General features: G+C 38.2%; 1 protein-coding gene across 1 annotated transcript; it reads right to left on the bottom strand.

Moving 5' to 3' along the window:
* Positions 1-225: 225 nt before the first annotated feature.
* Positions 226-21115, bottom strand: BBS7 (Bardet-Biedl syndrome 7). Its single transcript, XM_072863451.1, has 19 exons — positions 20982-21115; positions 20472-20537; positions 19699-19761; positions 18663-18838; positions 17851-18037; positions 17078-17150; positions 16030-16146; positions 14528-14658; positions 13686-13770; positions 11862-11964; positions 11099-11291; positions 9519-9593; positions 8390-8455; positions 6097-6236; positions 5049-5213; positions 3820-3929; positions 3610-3713; positions 1978-2101; positions 226-954 (listed from the first exon to the last, which is right to left on the bottom strand). Exons 1-19 carry the CDS (start codon positions 21015-21017, stop codon positions 818-820), a joined length of 2151 nt encoding a protein of 716 aa, XP_072719552.1. The 5' UTR covers positions 21018-21115; the 3' UTR covers positions 226-817.
* Positions 21116-21247: the final 132 nt, after the last annotated feature.

Genomic DNA, 21247 nt, shown 5'->3' with positions numbered 1-21247 from the left:
CTGCATCGCGCCGGTGCGCCTCCGGCTGCACCCTGCTCCTGCCCAGCGGAGGGAGGGAAGGGCCCTGCCCTTTCCCCCCTCGGAAACGCGTCCTTCTTTGGAGGGGAGTAAGATACTCCGTTTTACTTCACTCGCGAACAAAGGCCTGTATCCACAGGATAGTTCAGCTCTTCTGATTTTAAATAAAAGGCGGTGTTTTGAAATGAAGAACAACGCAGACACGGGAGAAGCACGGAGGAAGTTTAATGCCATCCACCCTCCAAAAAAGTTAACGTGGCGCTTTAAAAGTAGCTGTCTTCAGTCTAAAATTCAAAGAGACTTCTCCCCCTTCTCTCTGCACACCAGCTCCACCAAGGTTGGTGAGATTCTGGCACCACTTTCTCCATACGGCAGGCCAGGACCATAGTTCGGTGTAGTTTAACACACAAATTTCTTCTAAATCTGGTTAAGTCTCTGAAAACCAGTTTCTTCATACACTCTCACAACTGGAGAACAGCCTACTGCATGAAGTCTTTAACAGTACTGAGAACATTTTTGCAAAAAGGGTATTTGGTATTTACACCTGATGCTAAGTTTCCTTTAGCTATGAAGATCACGGTGTGCATGGAAACTCTGCGCGCATTGAACACGCGCAACAGCTTATGTGAACTGCAGTTGACTACTGTGTTTGGTGTGATCATAAAATACACATAAAACCTAAAAGCCGAGTACAACAAAAGAGTAAAAGTGTTTTTCTTAAAAAGTGACTCAATATTGAACTGCCTTGATTAAAAAAAAAAAAAGAAACGAAAAGAAAAATTACTCTGCTTTTTCCTTGTCAGGCTGCAGCCTCAAAAAAAGCAATTAGTCCATCTTGATCACAGCCATCCAGAATTTCCAGAAGAAGAGGAACTTTAGTTTTCACATTGGTGCCTTTAAATTTAAATTTGTCTATGAAGAGATCTGTGATCATACCTGCAAAGGTAAAATCCCAGGACTTATTATTTGCCTTGTTTTCATTACGAGGTATCTCTACTTTTAACTCGTTATTATGTACCAACTATTCTAGCTGATTCTGGATTTAGAGACAAGACTCTGTCTAAACTGCATGTTTTAAACAATGATTTACTTTTAAACAAACCCCAAATACCATTAAAACAGCCCAGATTACAGCGTCATTCCAAAGTGTGTGTGTTTCTGCCTTAGAATTGCCCACATCTGAAACACTAAAGAGAGAGGAGCTACCACAGGATGGGCAACAAGCGCTCTGCTTGCACTGTATATACATAGGCTTATTAAAGCTGGTGTCTGGCAGAGATTCTCTGAGCTGAAAGCTGTACAGGGAACACCAGAAAAGGTTACAGAATCTCCTTCACTAAATCAGATAGTCTCCTAAGAGTCTCCCTTCCCACCCCACGTGCAGTTTTCTGTTTTTCTGATGTTTTGCAAAACTTAACCACTCAGAACTTAATCACTCATTTGACTTCTATACATTCTTAAATGCCACCCTGAATTTGAATACGATCCTTAATCATGTCCATAAAGACAAGGATCATCTGAATACATGAAGCTATTAAGCAAAAAGCAGAAAAGTCACTTGCAAATAATCCTGGTATTTTCCTTCTCAGCTATTTGCTTGTGATGCCAAATCAATTTCAGAAGTTCTCAGGTAAACAATCCTTGAGAACCTTTAGAGAGTTACCCAAAGTTTGTAGTAGCGTACAAGCCGTTTTCAGTACGTGTGAGGTTTTACTGCCTCACTATTAACTTCAGATTTTTATGATCAAAACCATTATGTAAATACACAGCCCTGGCTGTATGACCAAACAGAAGACATAGATACTTACATACCTATTGTCCTGTAGCTACCCAAGTGTACCCACTTACCAAATTATTTCAATTCTGCTAATACTGACTTCATAACTATTTCAGTCATGTCCAGCGTGCTCTCTGGACATTAACTTGTGTTTAAATAAAAAGTTGGATTGATCAACAAACCATAAAGTCTCTCGAGATGTGCAGGTTGTCTCTTGTATTCCTCAAGCAGCTGATCTGCCTCTTCCAAAATGCTGCGGTACTTTGGTAGCAGGAAGTCCACATTTCCTTCATGAACTTGTAATTCCTCAAAGACATTTTAAATCGCAAGAATTAACAGTAGTTAAGTATCATAAGAGCATAAAAGTAAGAAGAAATTAAGCTTGAGTCTGACAGGAGGAAGTACTTCAGAGACAAGACAATCCCCTTCTGAACTAGCAAGAGTTATTTTCAAAGAGCCTCATTTTCTAGTCTTCTAATGAAATGCCAGATGTCACTTGTCACTTCATAGACTAGATTCTCAAAATCTTGTGTATTACAGCTTCCAGCTCTGAGTACTGCCAGAACAGGATCATGCCCCAGCCCAGCCCCTACAGAATCAAGCCTAAGGAAAGCTCAAAGCCTTCACCATGTCTTCATTTTTAGAATAAGTAAATTCCTAGAAAGCGTAGCACATGCTGAAGTCTGAAGGTAAACTCTGAAAGTATCACTCAATTCGTGACAGCAAAAAGTTTTAAAGACCTCTTCTAAAACACCCCAGTCTACTGTCAGACCAATTTAAGATGGCCGATAGTATAGATACCCCACAGAAAGACTGTTCTTTTCTAGACAAAAGGTAATTAAGCGTGAGTCTGCTGGGATAACAGCTTTCATCAATCATCAGATTATTTTACTACCTATGAGTAAGTTATTACCCAAAAAAATGAGTGACAAAAAAATCTGTTAAAAAAAGATTTGTCAAAGGTTTGCTGTCTAAGAAAAAGCCTAAAACAAGCAAGATGTGTGACATCATCATTACTGCACAAACATAACATGCATTAAGAACCAATTCTCTGTTATTCTCTACCTTCCTGGTTTGCCAAATCAAGCCCAAGTAAAATACTTTTAGTGATGATAAAAGATACACACTATTCTCATTGGTAGTCAGTTTTTCTACTAACTAAAGAGTTCTGACAACTAGCATTTGATTCCCCCAAAGGACAAGAGAGAATTGGTTGCCTATTTTCATCTCCCCTCCCCTTAAAAAAATAAAAATACCAAAAGAGATGATGGCAAGTTTTTGATAGTAAAATCCTGGTTGTTGGAAAAAGTCCAAGAGCTGAGACAAGCTGCCTAACTGGTACCTCCCAAAGACTAACTGTTGAGGAGGGTATTAAGCAAAAGATTAGTAAGCAGGTAATTCAGAAATTATGACACACTGGGATGAAATTCCAAAGCAAGGAAGTCACATCTGGCCTGGATGATCATCCCCAGATCTAAAAAACTTTTAAAGGTTAGCGGAAAGAGACAAAGAAGGAACTGGAAAATTACAGCAAGCAAAAAGAGAACATTAGGTGATAAAGCTGGCTGCCTTCTACTGTCTGATTCAAGCACCCTCAACATCAGTCAGTAATCCTATATGTTATTCACTAGTTATATAGTACAAATGGGAATTTTACTTGAAGACGTCTGTCCCTTAGATAATTAAAATACACGTCCTGGGAACAGAAACAGAGCAGATACCAGTATGACACACATCTGACTTGAGCCCTACAGCTTGGTCTCTGACAACATAATCCCCCATAAAAATCCTTCCACAGGAGTTCAGATACTTACTCTCAAAGCATCTATTAAGTGAACCTTCTTGGCCAACAGCTGCTGATACTCTAATTTGGGGTGGATAAGCTTTAATGTGTGCCTCACAGATTCTTCATTTATGTCTAGTAGGGAGTAAAAAAAACCCAACAAGCAAATGAATAATACACATTCCATTTATAAGAATATCAAATGAAGTCAAGGACAACAAAATAGAGAAGAAAGTTTTACCATATGATATGTTGAGATTAATCTTCCTTTTAGTAGCCTCTTTGGAAAGTACATCCTTTAGGATGGATATTGTAGAAATGTTGTCAGACTTAAAACATCCCTCACCTTTTCTATAAAGGAAGAAAAACTTTAAATGAACAAACTTAAACACACAGGCATGCATTAGATTTGTCCCTGCGTTAAAATAGAAGGCCTGTAAATTAATGCCCAAATCAAAGAAAGCAATCCCTATAAAGGCCATAATGATTCTCCATGTATCGGCTGGCTGTCTACACACCTATGCTATTCCCTCCTTCCCAGTGTAATCTTGACAGAGAACAGTTTGTTCCACTAAGACAAAGCAGTATACACAAATCTCAGGTATACACAAAGCAGTTATCTTTACTGTATGACACTAAGGCCACCTAAGTAAGACTTCTGACTGTATTAATTCCTCCTAAGTTTTACCATTGCAATACCTTGAAGCCAAACAGCAAGCTTCAATACCAGAAGGGAGAAAAAACACTCTCCCCTTCGCCTCAAAAAACCACCACCCAACAACTTTCTACATTATGAGTAGACAACACGTATGGTAGGCTGGGAGCAGGCTGGACTCTGCATCATCACAACAATTAATTTTTCTCCACTTCACAGTTCCATTTTCAGGTGGACATACATAATTTGCTGAAGGAAGATATAACTAATTAATTTGAGAACAGAGTATTAATCTTACACACAGAAATAATATTTGCCTAGTACAGTAGCAGAAAAAGAAGCTTTTCAGCTTAATGCTTATCACACTTCTGTTTGCATGAGTATTAAATACCTTTTAAGTTATTTCTGCTCCTCAATACAAAACCAAAAAAAACCAAGGAAGTTAGAAAACAATAGGCATTACACAATAATTTCACTATATTAGTTAGCTATGTTCTTTAAATTCTAAAAGCAAGCCATCATCTTAAAAATATACCGAGCTTAACTCCCTGGCAATTTTGGGTTTTGGACCAACTTCAAAAAAAACCCTATTCAAGTTACAGATTGCATCATTACTGGATAGTGCTCACCCCTGGTAATGTTTGGCAACCCTTTTTAAGAAGGATTCCTGTTCTCTTTAATAGGAGTTTTGATGGGGCTGAGGGTGGAGAGGTGAACAATAGTATGTGCGTGAAATGGAACTTGCAGACTGGTCAAGAATGAAAAAGACAAAAGCCCTAGCGTAGTCACATTGCACTTTAGTAATTGTATTTTACCTGTAAGTACTTTCAAGCTGTGTACCCAGGAAGGTGTTCTGAAAATAAAAGGTGATACTCTCTCCAGCGGGAGTTTTTTCAGGCACCTCAGGCAAGCAAAACACGACCCACGAGTGAATTTCAGCAAAACTGAACTGGCCTTTGAGCGTCAGTGTATTCATGGGTCTATGACATTACAAAATTTAAAAAAAAAAAGTTAATAGTTATGTAAGTAAGTATACTTTTCTATATTTCAGGACAAAAAGCTATGCGTACGTTCCAGTTTTATCTCCTAGTAGGCATGTCAGAACTGGATAAGAAACTAGTTGCAAGTTTTTGACATATCCCGTTTCAAGCTGTTAAACCTGAAACTTATGACAAAGGTAAAAAACTGACAACACAGCAAATACGACTTAAGAGCCTGAACAGTCTCCCATGCTGTAAACCACAGACATAGCATTTATATCAAGAACGAGGCATAACGGGGCTCATTTGCACATTGAAGCATTTGCACATAAAAGCATTTGGTATCATTCCTTCAAACTCTTACTTTTGTTTTGAAGCAAGCAATACCTTGGTGGCAATACAAGATGTTAACTGAGGGTGGGGAAAAATCAAATAGAAATTGCATAAAATACTAGGTTCCTAACAGAGAGATAAGGGGAAAAAAAGTCTTGGCTCAGTTTTGGAGGCAAATTAGCTATGGGAAAGAATTACATTAAAAGGGTGGAGGGGACAATGAGGCTGAAACTGAAAAGATTGCGGTTACTAACAAAGGAGAGTTTCCTTTCTACCACACCCTCAGCTCTACTAATACATGGGGCTGCACTATAACCCAGGTCTGTAAAATGAAGAATAACCTGAAAACAAGGATAAAGAATAGCAAGGAAAACAGGAACCCACGAAATCCACATTTTCTGTCAGAAAATCCATAAAATGGAACTACAGGCTCGAAGTTGTAGATTAGAGGTTAGAAATTACATACTTAAGTTTATAGAGAAAACATTGTTTCACTTGGATTGTGTCAGTTTTTTAAAAGAAAAAGGCATTGATTTTTCTTTGCAAATACCTGTCATGGTCAATAGAATGAGTTCTCTGATGAAGCGAAAGTGGTTTAATTTGATATTGATGAACTTGGCAGGTTTTGGGTTGAATTCTTGGAGTTACATATGCTTGAAGTGTCCCATACTGTCCTTCAATTGATCGAACCTGCAGAAATAAAAGTAGGACCCACAAAAAAGAACAAAAGGGAAAAGATTAATTTACCACAATTTGGAAAATTGGTGGGTGTTCAAAATATGTTAAAGAAAGACTGTAGTTCTTCAAGAATATTTAGAGTACTATATTTACTTAATAGTGCCTATAAATAGAGCAGATCAAGAACGTTTTAAAACTAGAGGAAAGTAGTGTCCAGTGAAGTGCTGCTATATTACATTAATGAAATGTTAAGAAAATAAACCCCACTAACTTACCTTCTGATCAGTTAAAATAAAAAGTCTGTAACTTGCTTCTAATTCTTCAGTGGCCCCATTACTTTTTTTTTTTAATTAAGGAAAAAATACATTCTGTAGCAGTTGGCAGCAAAGAATAGATCAAAGAACTTAAGAGAGTAAACTGAATTTCAAAACCATGTGTTCATCTGTTCGTAACAATCAAAGTTCTTCCTGAGCTATTTTTGGAAAAGTAAGAGGCCAGATTGAAGTCTCAGAATACCCAACAAGCAGGATGTACAAACACGTTCAAGACACAGTACGCACTGTGCACACCTCTGAGGACGCAGCAATGCAATCAATCACTTCTCTGCTGAGACCAGTTACACAGACTGCACTAAGTCATCTGCCACTCACACAGAATTGACAAGGAACAGGAATGTCCCACCTATAGTACCAATGCAGCCATGAAAAGTAGGCGGAAGAGCTACTCAAACAGCTTTATACAAACCAAAGACAGACTGGAGTTCAAGTACAGGTTTGCTTTATAACCTTGATTATGTCCCTTATTTTATAGGGTCTCAGAACTCAAAAAGCAGTGTTCTGCAGGAAGACATCCACTTCAATGTTTTTAATAAAAATAAGATAGTAAGTAGTTGTCTTTGGAAATAAAGTCACCAATACTTAAAAGTTATTGTCTGCATCTGCATAGACGAAATACAAAAAGAGAATGAACTCCACGTGGCAGGCGTAAATCACGGGAGATCCTCCACGTATTGCAGCGAGGTGGCAGTAGAACCTGTGCAGATCGAATCCATCACATCAGGATCCAAATGCAAGAGTGATAGTACACTGTTTTGATGACACACTGCACTATGATGACACACAACAGCAAGTTTATAAATGTTTTTAGTGGGAGAGTAAAAAAAACCCTCTTTTTGTGTATTGTGAATGCATCGGATTAATTTTTCTTGTGTTATTTACTCTTTACCTAGTATTTTCAATATTAAAGGTGGCCAGGGTCGTATCCCTAAATTAAAATAGAAGAACTGAGACAGAGGGAGATAAAGTGACCCGCTCAGAACCAATACGCACACTAATAGCATTTCTGAAGAAGGGGACCTGGGAAATAGAGAGTCTTAATTCTGCATGCTAGGTCCACTATGGCAACCTCACCAAAAAACAGATAACCACCCCCAACTTCCCCACATGTGATGCATCTTATGCAGGCTTAAATTTCTAATGATAATCTTTTGACTGAGAGTTTTACATAAACAAACACATATCAGATTAGGAGGCTGCAGTGTTAGGCGACTACATAAACAGAAAACTTGGAGCCTGTGTGCACGTTGAGGATTTTCCTAATCATGATTTCCCTCATTATTTCCCCTGGTGGTAGCCACAAAACGTGTGAATTTGGTGGATCGTTAAAAATAAAGCCCAACACACCCACATGCCTTCCGTATAATAAGCATGGAATGACCGGATTTGCTTCCTCTCTAAAATACAAATCCAGTCTATATTCCCTGGTTACTTCCCAGTGTAACTTCCTTCAAACACTTCCGAGGACAACCAGTGCCAGAGCTTTCTTTCCCACGCCTCTCTCCACTTCAAGTTCCATACACTGTCTCCAGAATCAAGTATTTTCACACTCTGTGATTTCCCCACTGCTTTCGTCTTAGGGACACTCAAGAAGGTCCCCAGGCTCTCCTCTGAAGTAACACAGTTTTAGAAGCCTTTAGAAACCCTACAGATAAATATGTAGGAACACAACCCCAGATTAGAAGGTTCTCCGGAAACAACCAGCAGTAGAAATTGGACTGATCATTTGCTCAGGCTAAGCAGTCAGTCCAGGTAGAGATCTCTCCATTCCTAAGCAGACATCTGCATTAACCATTAATTTATTATGGAAAATACCTTGCAGCATTTTACCTTAAGTTCAAGTCTCGTAGTATTTGCTTGGCATCGGTAAGTCGCAAGAAGAAAGTTGCTATTTGGCTGTAAACAGCAAAAAAACCAGAAAAATAATACAAAACAGGTCTGTGGATTCACAAAAGTTCTACTGGTCTGTTTTAACTGTAGACACATACTATAAAGTTTTTGCCATTTATGTACAGCTATTTTACAAAAGTTAAATACAAAAAAGTAATCTTTGGTTCCCTTTAATATTCCAATCAATTTTAATTATGGTAGAATTTTTTAAATTTCTCCATATAAGGAAAAATAACTGAAGCCTCTTATACTCTTTAATACCACCATAAAAATTACATAGATATCTACTTTTCATCTAAAGAATGCATGTCAGCGTGCCCCACTCATCTGCAATGTTAGTCCAACATCCAAAAACTAAAGTAAGATCAGTAAGAAAACACACCAAAAGCTAAATGAATAATCATAAATGACAAGAAACTTAAAATAAAGTTGATTTCTGAAAGCTCCAGGGTACACCAATGATGTGCAAATTTAGTTCTTAAAAATAAAATACTTAGAGGACCGTTACAAGGAAAAAGACTTCACGGAAGACTTTCATAATGCTAAGGTACTTTCTGGATTTTCCCCCGGCCCTAAGCATCATTAGTAATTCTGTAAGTATTTAAGTTTATAATTCTTATATAAAAAATGCACTTAAATATATGACTCCCCCACAGCAGAATTTTCACATTCTAAAGTGATTTTTGAGAGACGAACTAAGGAAGAAATATAATGTTCTTCACCTAAACTACTCTGAGATAAATATATGTGATACTGGCAAATCCAGAGAAGAGAGCAATACTGGATGTGTCTTTCACATTCCTGATCAGGCAGGAAAAAAGCAAGAGAGCAGCTGCTCCTGGATCCTTTCATGCATATTTAGCTTTGCCTTATGTCAGGACCTGCCACTAACTCCTAATTCTGCAGTATCTCTAATGAAGCTGAGCTCTCCAAAATTACCAAATGAGTTAGTTTAACACCATATATTTAAAATCACAAATATTAAAATCCAAATTCTGTTTTTAATGTACAGTATTAAGAGCTTTCATCATGCGATCTCTATAAATACATTCTGTTTTGTTTCACTTACCTCAGAATCACAGCTGCTAAAACTAACAACAGCAGAATTTTTATCCACATCCAGCAAGTCTATTGGGACATCACTCTACAGAATATAGGAGGAAGGAAAAATAAAGAGCTTAAGTTGCAGAGTAGCTTCTAATGCATTTATCCTCTAACTGTCATCAATTATTTTAATAAGGGAGAGGCAATGATTGCTTCATCCAAGAGGTAAAAGCCTAACAGACACACAGCTTACTACTTAATCCTGGAGTAACATGGATTCTTTATCTTATTCTCTTACGGAATCCTGAACTCTTGTGTGGCTGGCTTACAACAACTTCAGTATAAGATGTGTAACTGTCTTTCAGACATGAAAGTATACTTCATTCATACGCATGAAGTACACTTTCATGATTGAAGTGTTTCCCTATTTTAATAGGGGGATTACAATCTTCATCCAGGAAACCAAGGATCATATTACATAATTATTAATGATCCTTTTACTTACAATAACACTTCTGACAGACCACTTCTTATCTAGATGTGTTTTCACTGGAGTTAAAATTAAATCTAACTCTGTTTTAAAAACGAGATTAAAGGGTATTAGAATGATTAATTACTTAATTACTGCTTTATAACTTCACAGAAGTGTCAGGAAACATTGATAAATATGCAACATACTTCCTAAAAGAAAAATATTTTTAAAACAGTTTTATTGTCTTCTCACAGCAGAGGAATACCAGATACTACCTTATATTTCTTTAAAGAAAAAGCCATAAGTTCTAAACACTACATTAAGTTCAGGGCTAGACTAAACAATTTCATTATTCCTCACTTAGCTATGGAAACAGCAAATACTATGGAGCTGTATTTTAGCTGTTGCTTAGCATTGCTCTAATAACATCCTTAATAAAAATGAGATTTTTATTAACAAGTGAAAAATAAAATCCTGTGGTAGTTCTCTCCCATTTGTTATGGAAAATTCACCTCACAAATCCTTCCTTGTCAAATTTTTCTCCTCGTGCATATCCCAAAAGAAGGTAATTCAGTACCACTACTCTTTCTGACTACCAAATATAACATTAATCTCAGCTGATGCACTAGGAGGAATAACTAATTAAGGTTGCTCTACTTGGAAGGAGCATTTATCACCAACTGCACACAAATCAGACATTGTTCCACACTGAAAGTGCACAGGTGGCCCATACCATTCTAAAATTAATTTTCCACTATGGAGGGTAGTTAATTGGAGAGTGACAATCTGCACCTCATTTAAGATTTACTGAGTTAACTGCTGTTGAAATAAGGAGGGACATGCAAAAGCAAACACAATAGTTACGTAGAAACCTGCTAGTACAGGCATTTTGGTCTATTTTGGTAGTGTAATGTTGCTCTGTTCAATAAGGGTTTAAGTTGGATTTGTTCCCTAACAAGCATTTACAACAGTTCAACATTGCAAGGCTATACACTTCAATTTCCTCTTATAACAGTTCAGGCATTTAAAACCCCATATACTTAAGATAATGTAACTCAGCTTTTTAAACTAGAAAGTCTCTGAATGTTTTATTTAGATATCAAGAAAGCCAATAAGAACAAAACCACACTCACCTGTACCAGGACATTATCTATAGCCGTCTGCACCTCCAAGATGAGGCTGTAGCTAGCATCATCCTTATTTAACGTAAACTTATCATTCACACTAAATGCAGGTACTGATGAAACAGCAGTACTGGATTGAGAAGACTGCTGGTATTTTTCACGTTCCTGAAGGACTTTCATCTGTAAGTGTTCCAATTCATTCCTAGAAAAGGGATACCACGTATAATGTCTTAAAAAAACAACTATAACAACTACCCTAGAAGTTAAGTAGATTAAGCCTGCAAGGCAATCATGTTTATCTTCTGTCCACAATTTTCCAACCAGAAGTGACTGGTGACTCCCCTTCCACATACATAACCACAATAAAATACAAACTATATAACATGAAAATGTAGATTCTACTGTACTTTGCCAAAAGAGATTTCGATGAGTCACAGGAAAGGACAACTTCTTTTCCTTCAAGAGTACAAAACATTTTGAATTATATGGTAGTGACTACTTTCCTCCCATCGTTCAGAAGCTATAAACAGCATGGAAGAAGGGAATCTTATCTTGCTGACACTGAGGAAGAAGGCATTAAGACATCATCATGTGAAGACAAGATAGAAAGAAACTGAAACGAGGCTGCTATTCATTTCTACTTTGAAAAGGCTTGATGCTACTTCTAGATACATTAACGATACAGAAAATCCAGTGAGATAGGAAGGAAAGATGACATTTCAGCTTTTAACATTTCAATTCTTCCATTTAAATTTCTTTCTAGTGCAATTACCTTAAGGATGAAATCTTGCTCTGCATTTCTTGACTTAATTTTAGCTCTTCACCTGAGCCATCTTCTCTACGGACAGGTTCTGTAGTCAGTCCTGTCAGCCAGCCTAAACCAATATATTAAATTTATATTCCTTATAAGCTATAAAGAAAAGTCTACACTCAGCTTTTGTATGTGTGGAGCGATGTTTGTTCCAGATACTGGGTAGAGAGAATTGAGACTTTAGTTTAATCCTTTCTTTGGAGGATTAATCTAGACACTGAGCGTGATTTATTTTTTTTTAATGGGTTTCGTTCTTAGCTTACAGACTGGAAGACATTACTTATTCTTTTTCATGAAGTACTTTGAGCAATAAATCCCTCTGCAGCAGTTTTTAACCAAGCACTTAAATTTTTTCCCACCTCTGTTTCTCTGACAAAACTGCAAATTATTCAATTTGCAGTACTATAGTTGAAAACAAAACAAAGCTGTGCAATATGTTTATAGCAAACTATATGTTGCACAGTGTGCTCTGAGATTGAATGCTGCCGGTTGAAGTAGAAAAAAAAATCTTTTTGTTTACTTAATTACATTTACTTATAAAAGCAAATACTAATTGATTACACTCTGACACCTCAGGTATGATATCCACACTTGAATGGGCATTTACAGCTCTAGTTACCTCATCTAGTGCATGCAAACAGTAAGATAGCATTATTATAAAATGCACCATAAAAGCTGGCATGTCCACAATCTTTCACATTCCTTAGCTATCTACTTCAAGTACCAAGAAAGCCCAATAACGGAGCACGAACTTCAAAAAAATACATAGAAGTCCTATGCTGCCAGGCTTTGAATGTAACTTTTACTGCTCTAAGCACTACTTTTCCCGATCTGCCAAAATCTGCCAAACTCAGTCTACTGCACATCCTACCAGAGTTTACCTTTGAAAACCCACAGGTGAACATGGGCTTGCGCTTTTTTCTTTCTTCTGTGATTCACGGATCTTTATAACATTCCCACTAAAAGAAGCCACAAAGGACTTTGGCCACAGTATTGTTGCAGCCTATCATACCAAAACAATTCATATGAGGTGAGGTATAAGAGTCTTTTAATCATCCAAAGACTATGTAAAAGAGGTACTTGAACACCATTACTTCTCAATAACTGATTGAGAATTGTATCTTGCCAAAATACATGATTTTGAATACGAGAGGTTTCAGTAGGCTAATTTTTTAGCACTGAAGATAACCAAAGATAGAGACTTTGCAATATTTTAGCTCCCAGCAGATAACATAGCAGCATGTTTATCATGGCCTCTGTGACAGTCAGGCCAATAGCTCGAATCCTACAGAGGGTCTGCTGAGACACCTCACATGGGGAAGCTTTATTTTCTACTAAAAGCAAAATCAACCCCATTTAAAGCCCTATGAAGCTGAAAAGGGAAGAAATTACATAAAAGACAGGGAAACAAAAAAAAGATATGCACGTCTATCAATATTTTTAATACCAAAAAAAATCATGAATAGTTCCCTTGGACATAATGTATTCATTATTTCATCACAATTAGGCAGCAGTCTACACCACAGAATACCCAGCCGCTGTGTTACGCAGCAGAACACATTACGAATATCTTAAAATATAAAACCATAGTTAGAGTGTAGGAAACATCTTTTTGAAGTGAAGTGTAAATATTAAATTAGAAGAGATCTTTTCAACAAAACATTATCCCGGTTCCAATCAGAACAAAAACTTTAAGAGACATGAGCTGCACTAACAACAGAGCCTGCTTCATTTTTATCACATCACCACATGCGACATTTATTGAGTAAATGACATGAAGCTTACCTGAATATGTGGATGCTAAAATTTCATCATACCCATCTTTTCCCACACAGCCACCCTGGACTGATGCAATGCTCTCTGATAAAGCCTTCAAACAAATACATTCAAGCAGAGGGAAACATCACTGCACTCATTTTAGAAGTCTGGGGGGTTTTGTGGGGGTTTTAAGGGTTGCACTCCTCCTTTTACCTGCATCACAAAATACCTACATAGACGCACAATATCTAGACCTACAAAAGAGTAAGCTAGCTGATGACTATCACAGCTAAATCGGAATGTTTTAACAAATGCATTCTGAGTCTACTCTGCATAACAAAGACATTAAAAAGCAGTTTAAAGCAAAACACTGATGGACAAGATTTTTCCACCAGGAATTAGCAATCTGACTGAAGGCTGAAATAATCACTATGGATCAAATGTACTATTTTAAACAATTCATAACCAAGGTAATTATGCTCAGTAAAGTCCTGACAGCTTACATTTATTATTTTACATGCACAACACAGACTATACACAACATGGGGTTGTTTTTCCACTGAGAGAGAAGCACTGTATTTATTCACTTTCATCCAGGAGAGACTTTAGTAGTCAACAGAGCCAGAATTTTAACATACGCTCTACGCTATTTTGCTTTTTGCTCAAATCAGGACTATTTCACTTTTGGGTTCTTAAATATTAGGATACTACTTTGAAGTGCATGTTGTCAACATTACAGAGCTCATCAAATTAAAAACAAACCACACATTTTAGTAGTAATGATCTTGTAAATACTTCAAGTTTTGAAATACAAGTTTTGTTTAAATTCATTTTTCCAGCAAAGAAGAGTATGATGAATGTGGGCTTACATGATCATATCGAAGGACAGGATTATCTGCACTCTCAAAGTTATAGATTTCTAGCATTCCATCATCTCGTCCAATCAGTAATTCTTTAACTCCATCTCCCAGAATGTCAAAACTATCAATACATAAGATACCTAATGAAAAAGAAAACAAAACCGTTTACTTAATCTTTATTCGTTTATGACACAATAATACACAGGCCACATTCAGCTATATATAAAGAGATTCTTGGTCGACTTTTAAGGTTTCATTAATGCTATTTCTGAATCAGTCCACTAGAGGGCTGAAGTCTCTCACCTGTGCCTGAGGTTCAAGATCGTACAGTGGGTTTTACAGCAACCAATTTCAAATCAAAACCACTACAGTTCCCTTGGTGAAAAGCACTGAACAGAGACCCCTTCAAATAGCTTACCTCTGAGGGGTTTAACCCTCCCTCGTCAAACATTTCCCCAGATGAACTATTTGTCTGTCCATGCTACTGTAACTTTGCCAGTTGAAGAAGCAAGCATTCTTTGTTTCCTATAACTGACGTAAAGTTATTGGTAAACGGACTACTATGAATTCTGGCTAAGGTGACAGAAAGAGGGTTCTGACTTGTGCCAGACCTGGACTAGGTACTGCTACTTGACACATTAGTGGACAAACCCACTACTACCACATGTGGAACCAGCCTATGACAACTAATCACGTTTGGACAGGAAAGAGTTAGGGTCTGGAAGAAGGAAAAAGCAGCGAGAGAGCTTGTACAAGTATTAATATGAAAAACGAGATGGAATTTAACTTTTACGACTCCTTCATATTTCATATGAAGAGTAAGGACATACTAGGAAGTGTTTTAAGAAAATAATTCAGAGATAGCTTTTATGAGATAATTACATTTTAAAAAAAAATAATAAATTCTATTCCTGGTCTTCTTTACAAAGGGATATGGGCTAAATAGATGCTGCATAGGCAGCATAGCAAGGCTAAAATAGGGAAAGTGTCGTACTATGCTCTGCTCAGTTAAGCCTCATTGTGGAGCTTTAATGAAAACCTTATTCCACCTTTATAATGGCTTTTTTTTAAAAAAAAGAAGAAAAAAAAAGTGTCTTGCAGGGAAGATGCTAACCTTTCCTTTGAAGAGACTTTAAGACCATCGAACATTTGAAAAATCTGGCAGGTATATTTGCACTTAGAAATAGTCACCAAAATGATAAAAACCTCAAGTAATCATATATGAATCAACACTGTTTTAGAAACGCCACTTTAAAAATACTGTAAAAGCAAAAGTATACTAAAGAACTGAAAATAATATGAACAGAAAATCCAAAGCAAGACAAACTGATTAGAATTATTTATAAGAAAATCAGAAGAATGAAAGAGAGCTTACTCATATTAATATCACATACTGACATAATTACAATAAGCCTCCAAAGTATCTATGAATAAGATTTCCCAATTATTATACTTGTAATAAAGCCTCAGATATTCTGGAAAGCTAAAGATTGAGCAACTGAGACACATACCTCCTCTCTTTTTTTCATTTCCAATTTCCCACTTAGGTATAGGCTTGGAACCAGTAATCTGGATAAGACCCAGTTTACCATCAGAAGTTCCATACACAATTTCTTCTCCAGAATCACCTAAACACATAAACTTAATTTAGAATCGATAAAATCAAGTACACCAATTTTAAAAATTTGAAAGTATTGTGTAGTTACACTCTACAGCCCAAGGGAAAAAGAAAATTCTAATATTACTGTTGTGTAACAGAGCTGTCAGGCTTTAAAACCAAAAACAAATACATGAAAACTGCACCTGTTCTGATAATTTCTTCATGGCTATCACTCTTCTGTGTATGAACGCCCCCCTGCACTGGAGTTCTGCCTAAACACCATTCATAATCCAATACTTGAAATTTCAGCAAAGATAGGCTATTAAATTGCCTTTACAGAAGAGAAACAAAGAGATTCATTCAGAACATGCATCTGATAGTGAATGTTGTGCGAGGACTTAAGCAAGTAAGAACTGCTTTTCCAAACCAGCTCTGAATGTCATTATCACACAATCTAACTGAAACTAAATTAAGCACCAGATTAACACACTAAAGCGATTTCTATTAGGTTAGAAGATTATCAAACTATTTTAAGCTTGATCCTTCCACAGCCTTAGTTTATGTGAGCTCTACTCAATATTCTCATCTGTCCATGGACAGACGCAACCAGCAATTCTAGTTATGGAAATCCATGTGTAAGAGAAACCTAAACCCAGAAATTTGACAAGGCCCCCCAAAGTCCAGTTCATATTTACACAATGAGACCACCTAATATCTCACTGCTCTTGTAAGAGGCTTTCAATTCAATGTGAATATATTTTAGAACTATCTAAAACAGTCATATGTGTGTGTATATACGTATTTGTATGTAAGAAATGACATTGCATAGTCAGTTTTCTGCCGCATTTGTAACATCAGCTTAAAAATAAAGGTAAAATATAATTAACAAATACAAGCAATAACATCTTAAAAATATAGTAAAATAACTTTACTTATGTGTATATTAAAAATCTTGTTACCTCCATTTCCATTGTTTAGAGCAAGAACAGTAGGTGGCCCAGGAACTTCTGCTTCATACAGTAAATCAGATCCCTAAAGACAAAGAGAACTATCTTGAATGAGTTTTGTAAAAACAAACAAACAAAAAAACCCCACACCAACCAAAACAAAAAAAAAAACACCCCAAAACACCAACCACAAACCAAAACAAAACAAAACCCCACAAGCATAAGGACAAAATTATTATGGATAATAGTAACGGATATGCTTCACTTAAACTCCCAATACCTATGGGAGAACCATTTCTAAGCCAAAACAGGGTGCAGTTTATATAAATAAAACACAGAACTCTTGAAATGTGTTATTATTAAAAATAATCTGCGAATTTGTCTGGCAAATAAATTTGTTAAACCACTTGATATCACTCAGATTTGTCGCAACAGTGATTTGTGAGAGCAAGAGTTTCCAAACTGATAAAGACTTACACAATGAATTTCCTTATGTGAGCACTCTTAGTTAGAAGGGACCAATTTGTTATCTACTTCCACCTATGAATTCCAAAGCCTATTTATAGTGGTTTTATTAATCCTCATTTTGCAAGTTTATAAATATGATTTTCCTTTAAAAAAAAAAATAAACGTACCAGCATTATAGACAGTTACACTGCCAAGTAAGATACAATATGCTTATCCTTATTATGACGTTTAAGCCATGCTGATATGCTGATTCCCTTAAGAATTAGTCCAATTCTACAGCATCAACACATAAAACGTAAACAAGCAAGTATTTTAACCTGTAAAACTCTGAGGACTCTATCCTGACACGCAAGTACTGGTGTAATGCAATTCACTTTATCTACAGGAAGGCAGAGAACATCATTGATTTTATCTCCTGATAGGTAGTAGTGCTGGTCTTTGCAGTCACAGTAATGGTTATAGATATAGCTCGCACAAAGAAAGAGATCTGCTCCTGAAATATGCCTGAGAAAAAGAAAACACTTTCCCAGTACAGTTGCAGTGATAGACTTTTAGCCCTACCATATGCATGCACTACCGCTTGCAGATTCAAGGCATTAATGGGCCCCACAAGCTCTTCCAGCTATTAAAAAAAAAAGTTTCTTATGAATGCTAAAACCACGTGATTTCTGTAACTCTCAAATTTCCTATTTTGTCTTCACATAAAATCCTAAGAATATCTTTACAGAAATTTCATTAATATATTTTGATGATATTAATTCTTCTCAAGCCGGTTTATATATGGCAGCATCTTACAACATGATCCAAAAAAGAAAAAAAAAACCCCATTTGTTCCTGTTCTGCTAGAGGAAGGGTGTATGGACGTTGATACACTATGGCAATAACCCCAGCTCTGCTCACCTCCATTTGCACTGATGTGAGTGCCTCCAGACCCCCCCCAAGCCCCCCTACACTTTCTAAACTTCACCATGATTTTCTAAGTTCCTTCCTACATGTCATGGCTCTAGCTGAAGCTGGACTAGCACTTAGTGTTACCTACAAGCACACAATATGGTAAAAAATTATTTCATAAAATCATAAACCAACCATCTGCTACAGCTATGAAAAAAATGCAAAATATCATACATACATAGCTTTGATGCTTTCAGTGAGGTTAGTTTCAAACGAAAGAAACTGTTTCCCTCTTTTTGTGAAACCTCTAACTTCTGATCCTGTAGCCACAAAAATTTTCTCCTGTGGTGTATTAAGAGCTCCTCCCAACTCCAGTCGTGCGATTTTTTGGCCTGGCAGTGTCTTGAACACTGGCTGTAAACAGAAAACCAATTTTCATCATCACAGTATTGTATTTATGGTAATTGTTTAACATAAAGGATACTAAATTTGCTTTACAATTTCTGGCAAAACTAAGATACTACGGATTATGTGCAGACAAAAATAATCTGTACATTTCTCGATCACAAAGCAATCAAGCATTTTATAAGTCAATAAATATAAAAAGCTGTAAAATATAATAAATTAAGACTTTATTATTTCAGTGTTATTCATCCATAGGAAAATTTCAGCACTGCTAGTAACTAAGTTTTTGGTTTGTTTGTGGGTTGTTTTTTTTTTAGAAAGAACAACACACACATACACTCCCTCCCTCCCTCCCTCTTACATGTTGCATTCTTATTCCAGAAGACTACATAGATTTCTTTGTACTGCCATAGAGTCCTTATGAGCTGGCTATGAACTTCCTCAAGGGGGAAAAAAATAAAATAAAACGATAAATTTTTATTAAGCTGGGCATAAGTCTAGGCTCATAAAAAGCAATCAGTTTGTTAAAATTCCCTAAGGTGACCAACTTAGTGAATCACTGCAGGCTTTTGCCCAGTCACAGTAACTGAGTATGTGCACAGGCTTAAGCCCAACTGAACTGCAAAGCAAAAGGTGTTAAAGTGACTTTTTTTGTGATGATATACACCAGCATCTGACCCTACAACTGTGGAGGACCATGTGCTTGTCCAGGCATGAAATCAGCATGCCCTCATTGCGGCTAGGTACCAGTCCACAGCTCTACCTAGACACCTTCCACAGGTATCTTATTTCCCACATCAATAAAAAAAGACTTTCAAAGTTCATTAATATTTAAAAAATAAAATTTTAAATGGAACATTTCCACTTACCACAGCTTCCCCTTTTTTTATGCCAAAACATGTAATGACTCCATCCTGATCTCCAACAACCACCTTCGAAAGTATAATGCATCATTATTTTTTAGTACATGCATAAGTATTTTTTTAAATACTGCTTTTCCTATATTAATCATATTTTCCTGTATTTAAGTACTGTAAATTCTACAGTACTTAATTTACACAGCTGTATGTAGAAAAGCCTATAGATAGGACACTAAAGCCTAAGAACAATAATTTAAGTGACAGCATTTACAATCCTTTTTCTGCTTCTAGTTGCAAACGCCAGCAACCATCAGGTGGAACACTCCGGAAAGGCATATTTGGGAACAGTTGTATTTTCAAATGGACAATTTATTATTAAAACAAAAAATGCACCGTTCTTTCTATTGAGTTTTCCTAACTACGTTTCCTTAGCTTGAACTTGTATTAAGGAAAATTAGAAAAGAAATAGTTCATCTATATTAAGTGCTAGCAAAATAGAAATAGAGAAATATGCAAGAACTTCCCCGCGGTTTCAGCAACGCCGTAAGCTTTGACAATTCCTTATTGGTTCTGAAAGTTTTCCAGAAACATATTCAGACTCTTTAATTTTGCAAAAGCCTCCCAAAAAGCTCCAAGAATCTGGTTCCAAAGTTTCTCCCTATGACGCACGAACTAAAGAAACTCAACAGACGATTAATAATATTATCACGGCACACTCCGCGGCCAGCAAATAAGTTAGCGAGAGCCAGCAGAACACGCTCTGCCTGGCCGAGAGCCGCTACCTTCTGCGTCGCCTTTCGCCCCGAGGCGGGAAGAAGCCTCATGCTCTTCGGAGCTGTCACTCCCACCTGGAGGAAGACACACTCTTTAGCCGAGCACGTTTCGGCGCCGGCAGCCCAGCGCACGGCAGCGGGAGCGGCAGCGGGAGCGGCAGGGGCCGGCAGCGGGGCGGTTGGCGGGCCCAGCGAGGGGCGTCCCAGCCCTGCTGAGGCGGCTCTGGAGCCGCGCACCCGCCGGCCGAAGCGGGAGGCCTGCCCGGCCGCGGCCCTACCGGGAGGCGCTTCCCGACCCGGCCCCGCCGCCGGGAGCACCGGGAGCCTCCTTCGGGTTTCTCACCGGCCCCGCCGCCCTCTCGAGGGGTCGCCGGCCGGCTCCCCCTCACCGGCCGCCCGCCTTGCCCCGCGGCCGCCGGCCGCCGCCGGCCGCCCCCGCTCGCCCAGGCCGCTCGCCGCCGGTCCGGCCCGCTCCCCCGGGGTAACGGCACGGCCGTGCCGCCCGCAGCCCGGGCCCACCTGGAGGTAGTCCACACGGGCCAGGCTCAGCTCCATAGCGCCGGCGGGGAGCGGATCCCGCCCGCGGCCGCTGCCCCAGCGCTCCCACAGCTCCCGTTACCGCGGCAACCTCAGCCGGCGGCCGACATGGCCCCCAGCCGGCTCCCCATTGGCTAGGCCTGACGGCGAGGGGGCGGAGCCGCAGCAAGGCGCGCGCCTCGATTGGACAGCGGGCCGGAGCGGGCGGGGCCGGTGGCCTGGCGGCGGCCGGGCCGCGGGGAGCGGCC

Source organism: Ciconia boyciana, chromosome 5, assembly GCF_034638445.1.
Source record: "Ciconia boyciana chromosome 5, ASM3463844v1, whole genome shotgun sequence".
NCBI classification, from domain to species: domain Eukaryota; kingdom Metazoa; phylum Chordata; class Aves; order Ciconiiformes; family Ciconiidae; genus Ciconia; species Ciconia boyciana.
The sequence above is the reverse complement of the archived record's forward strand: the minus strand, read 5'-3'. Positions and strand labels throughout refer to the sequence as shown.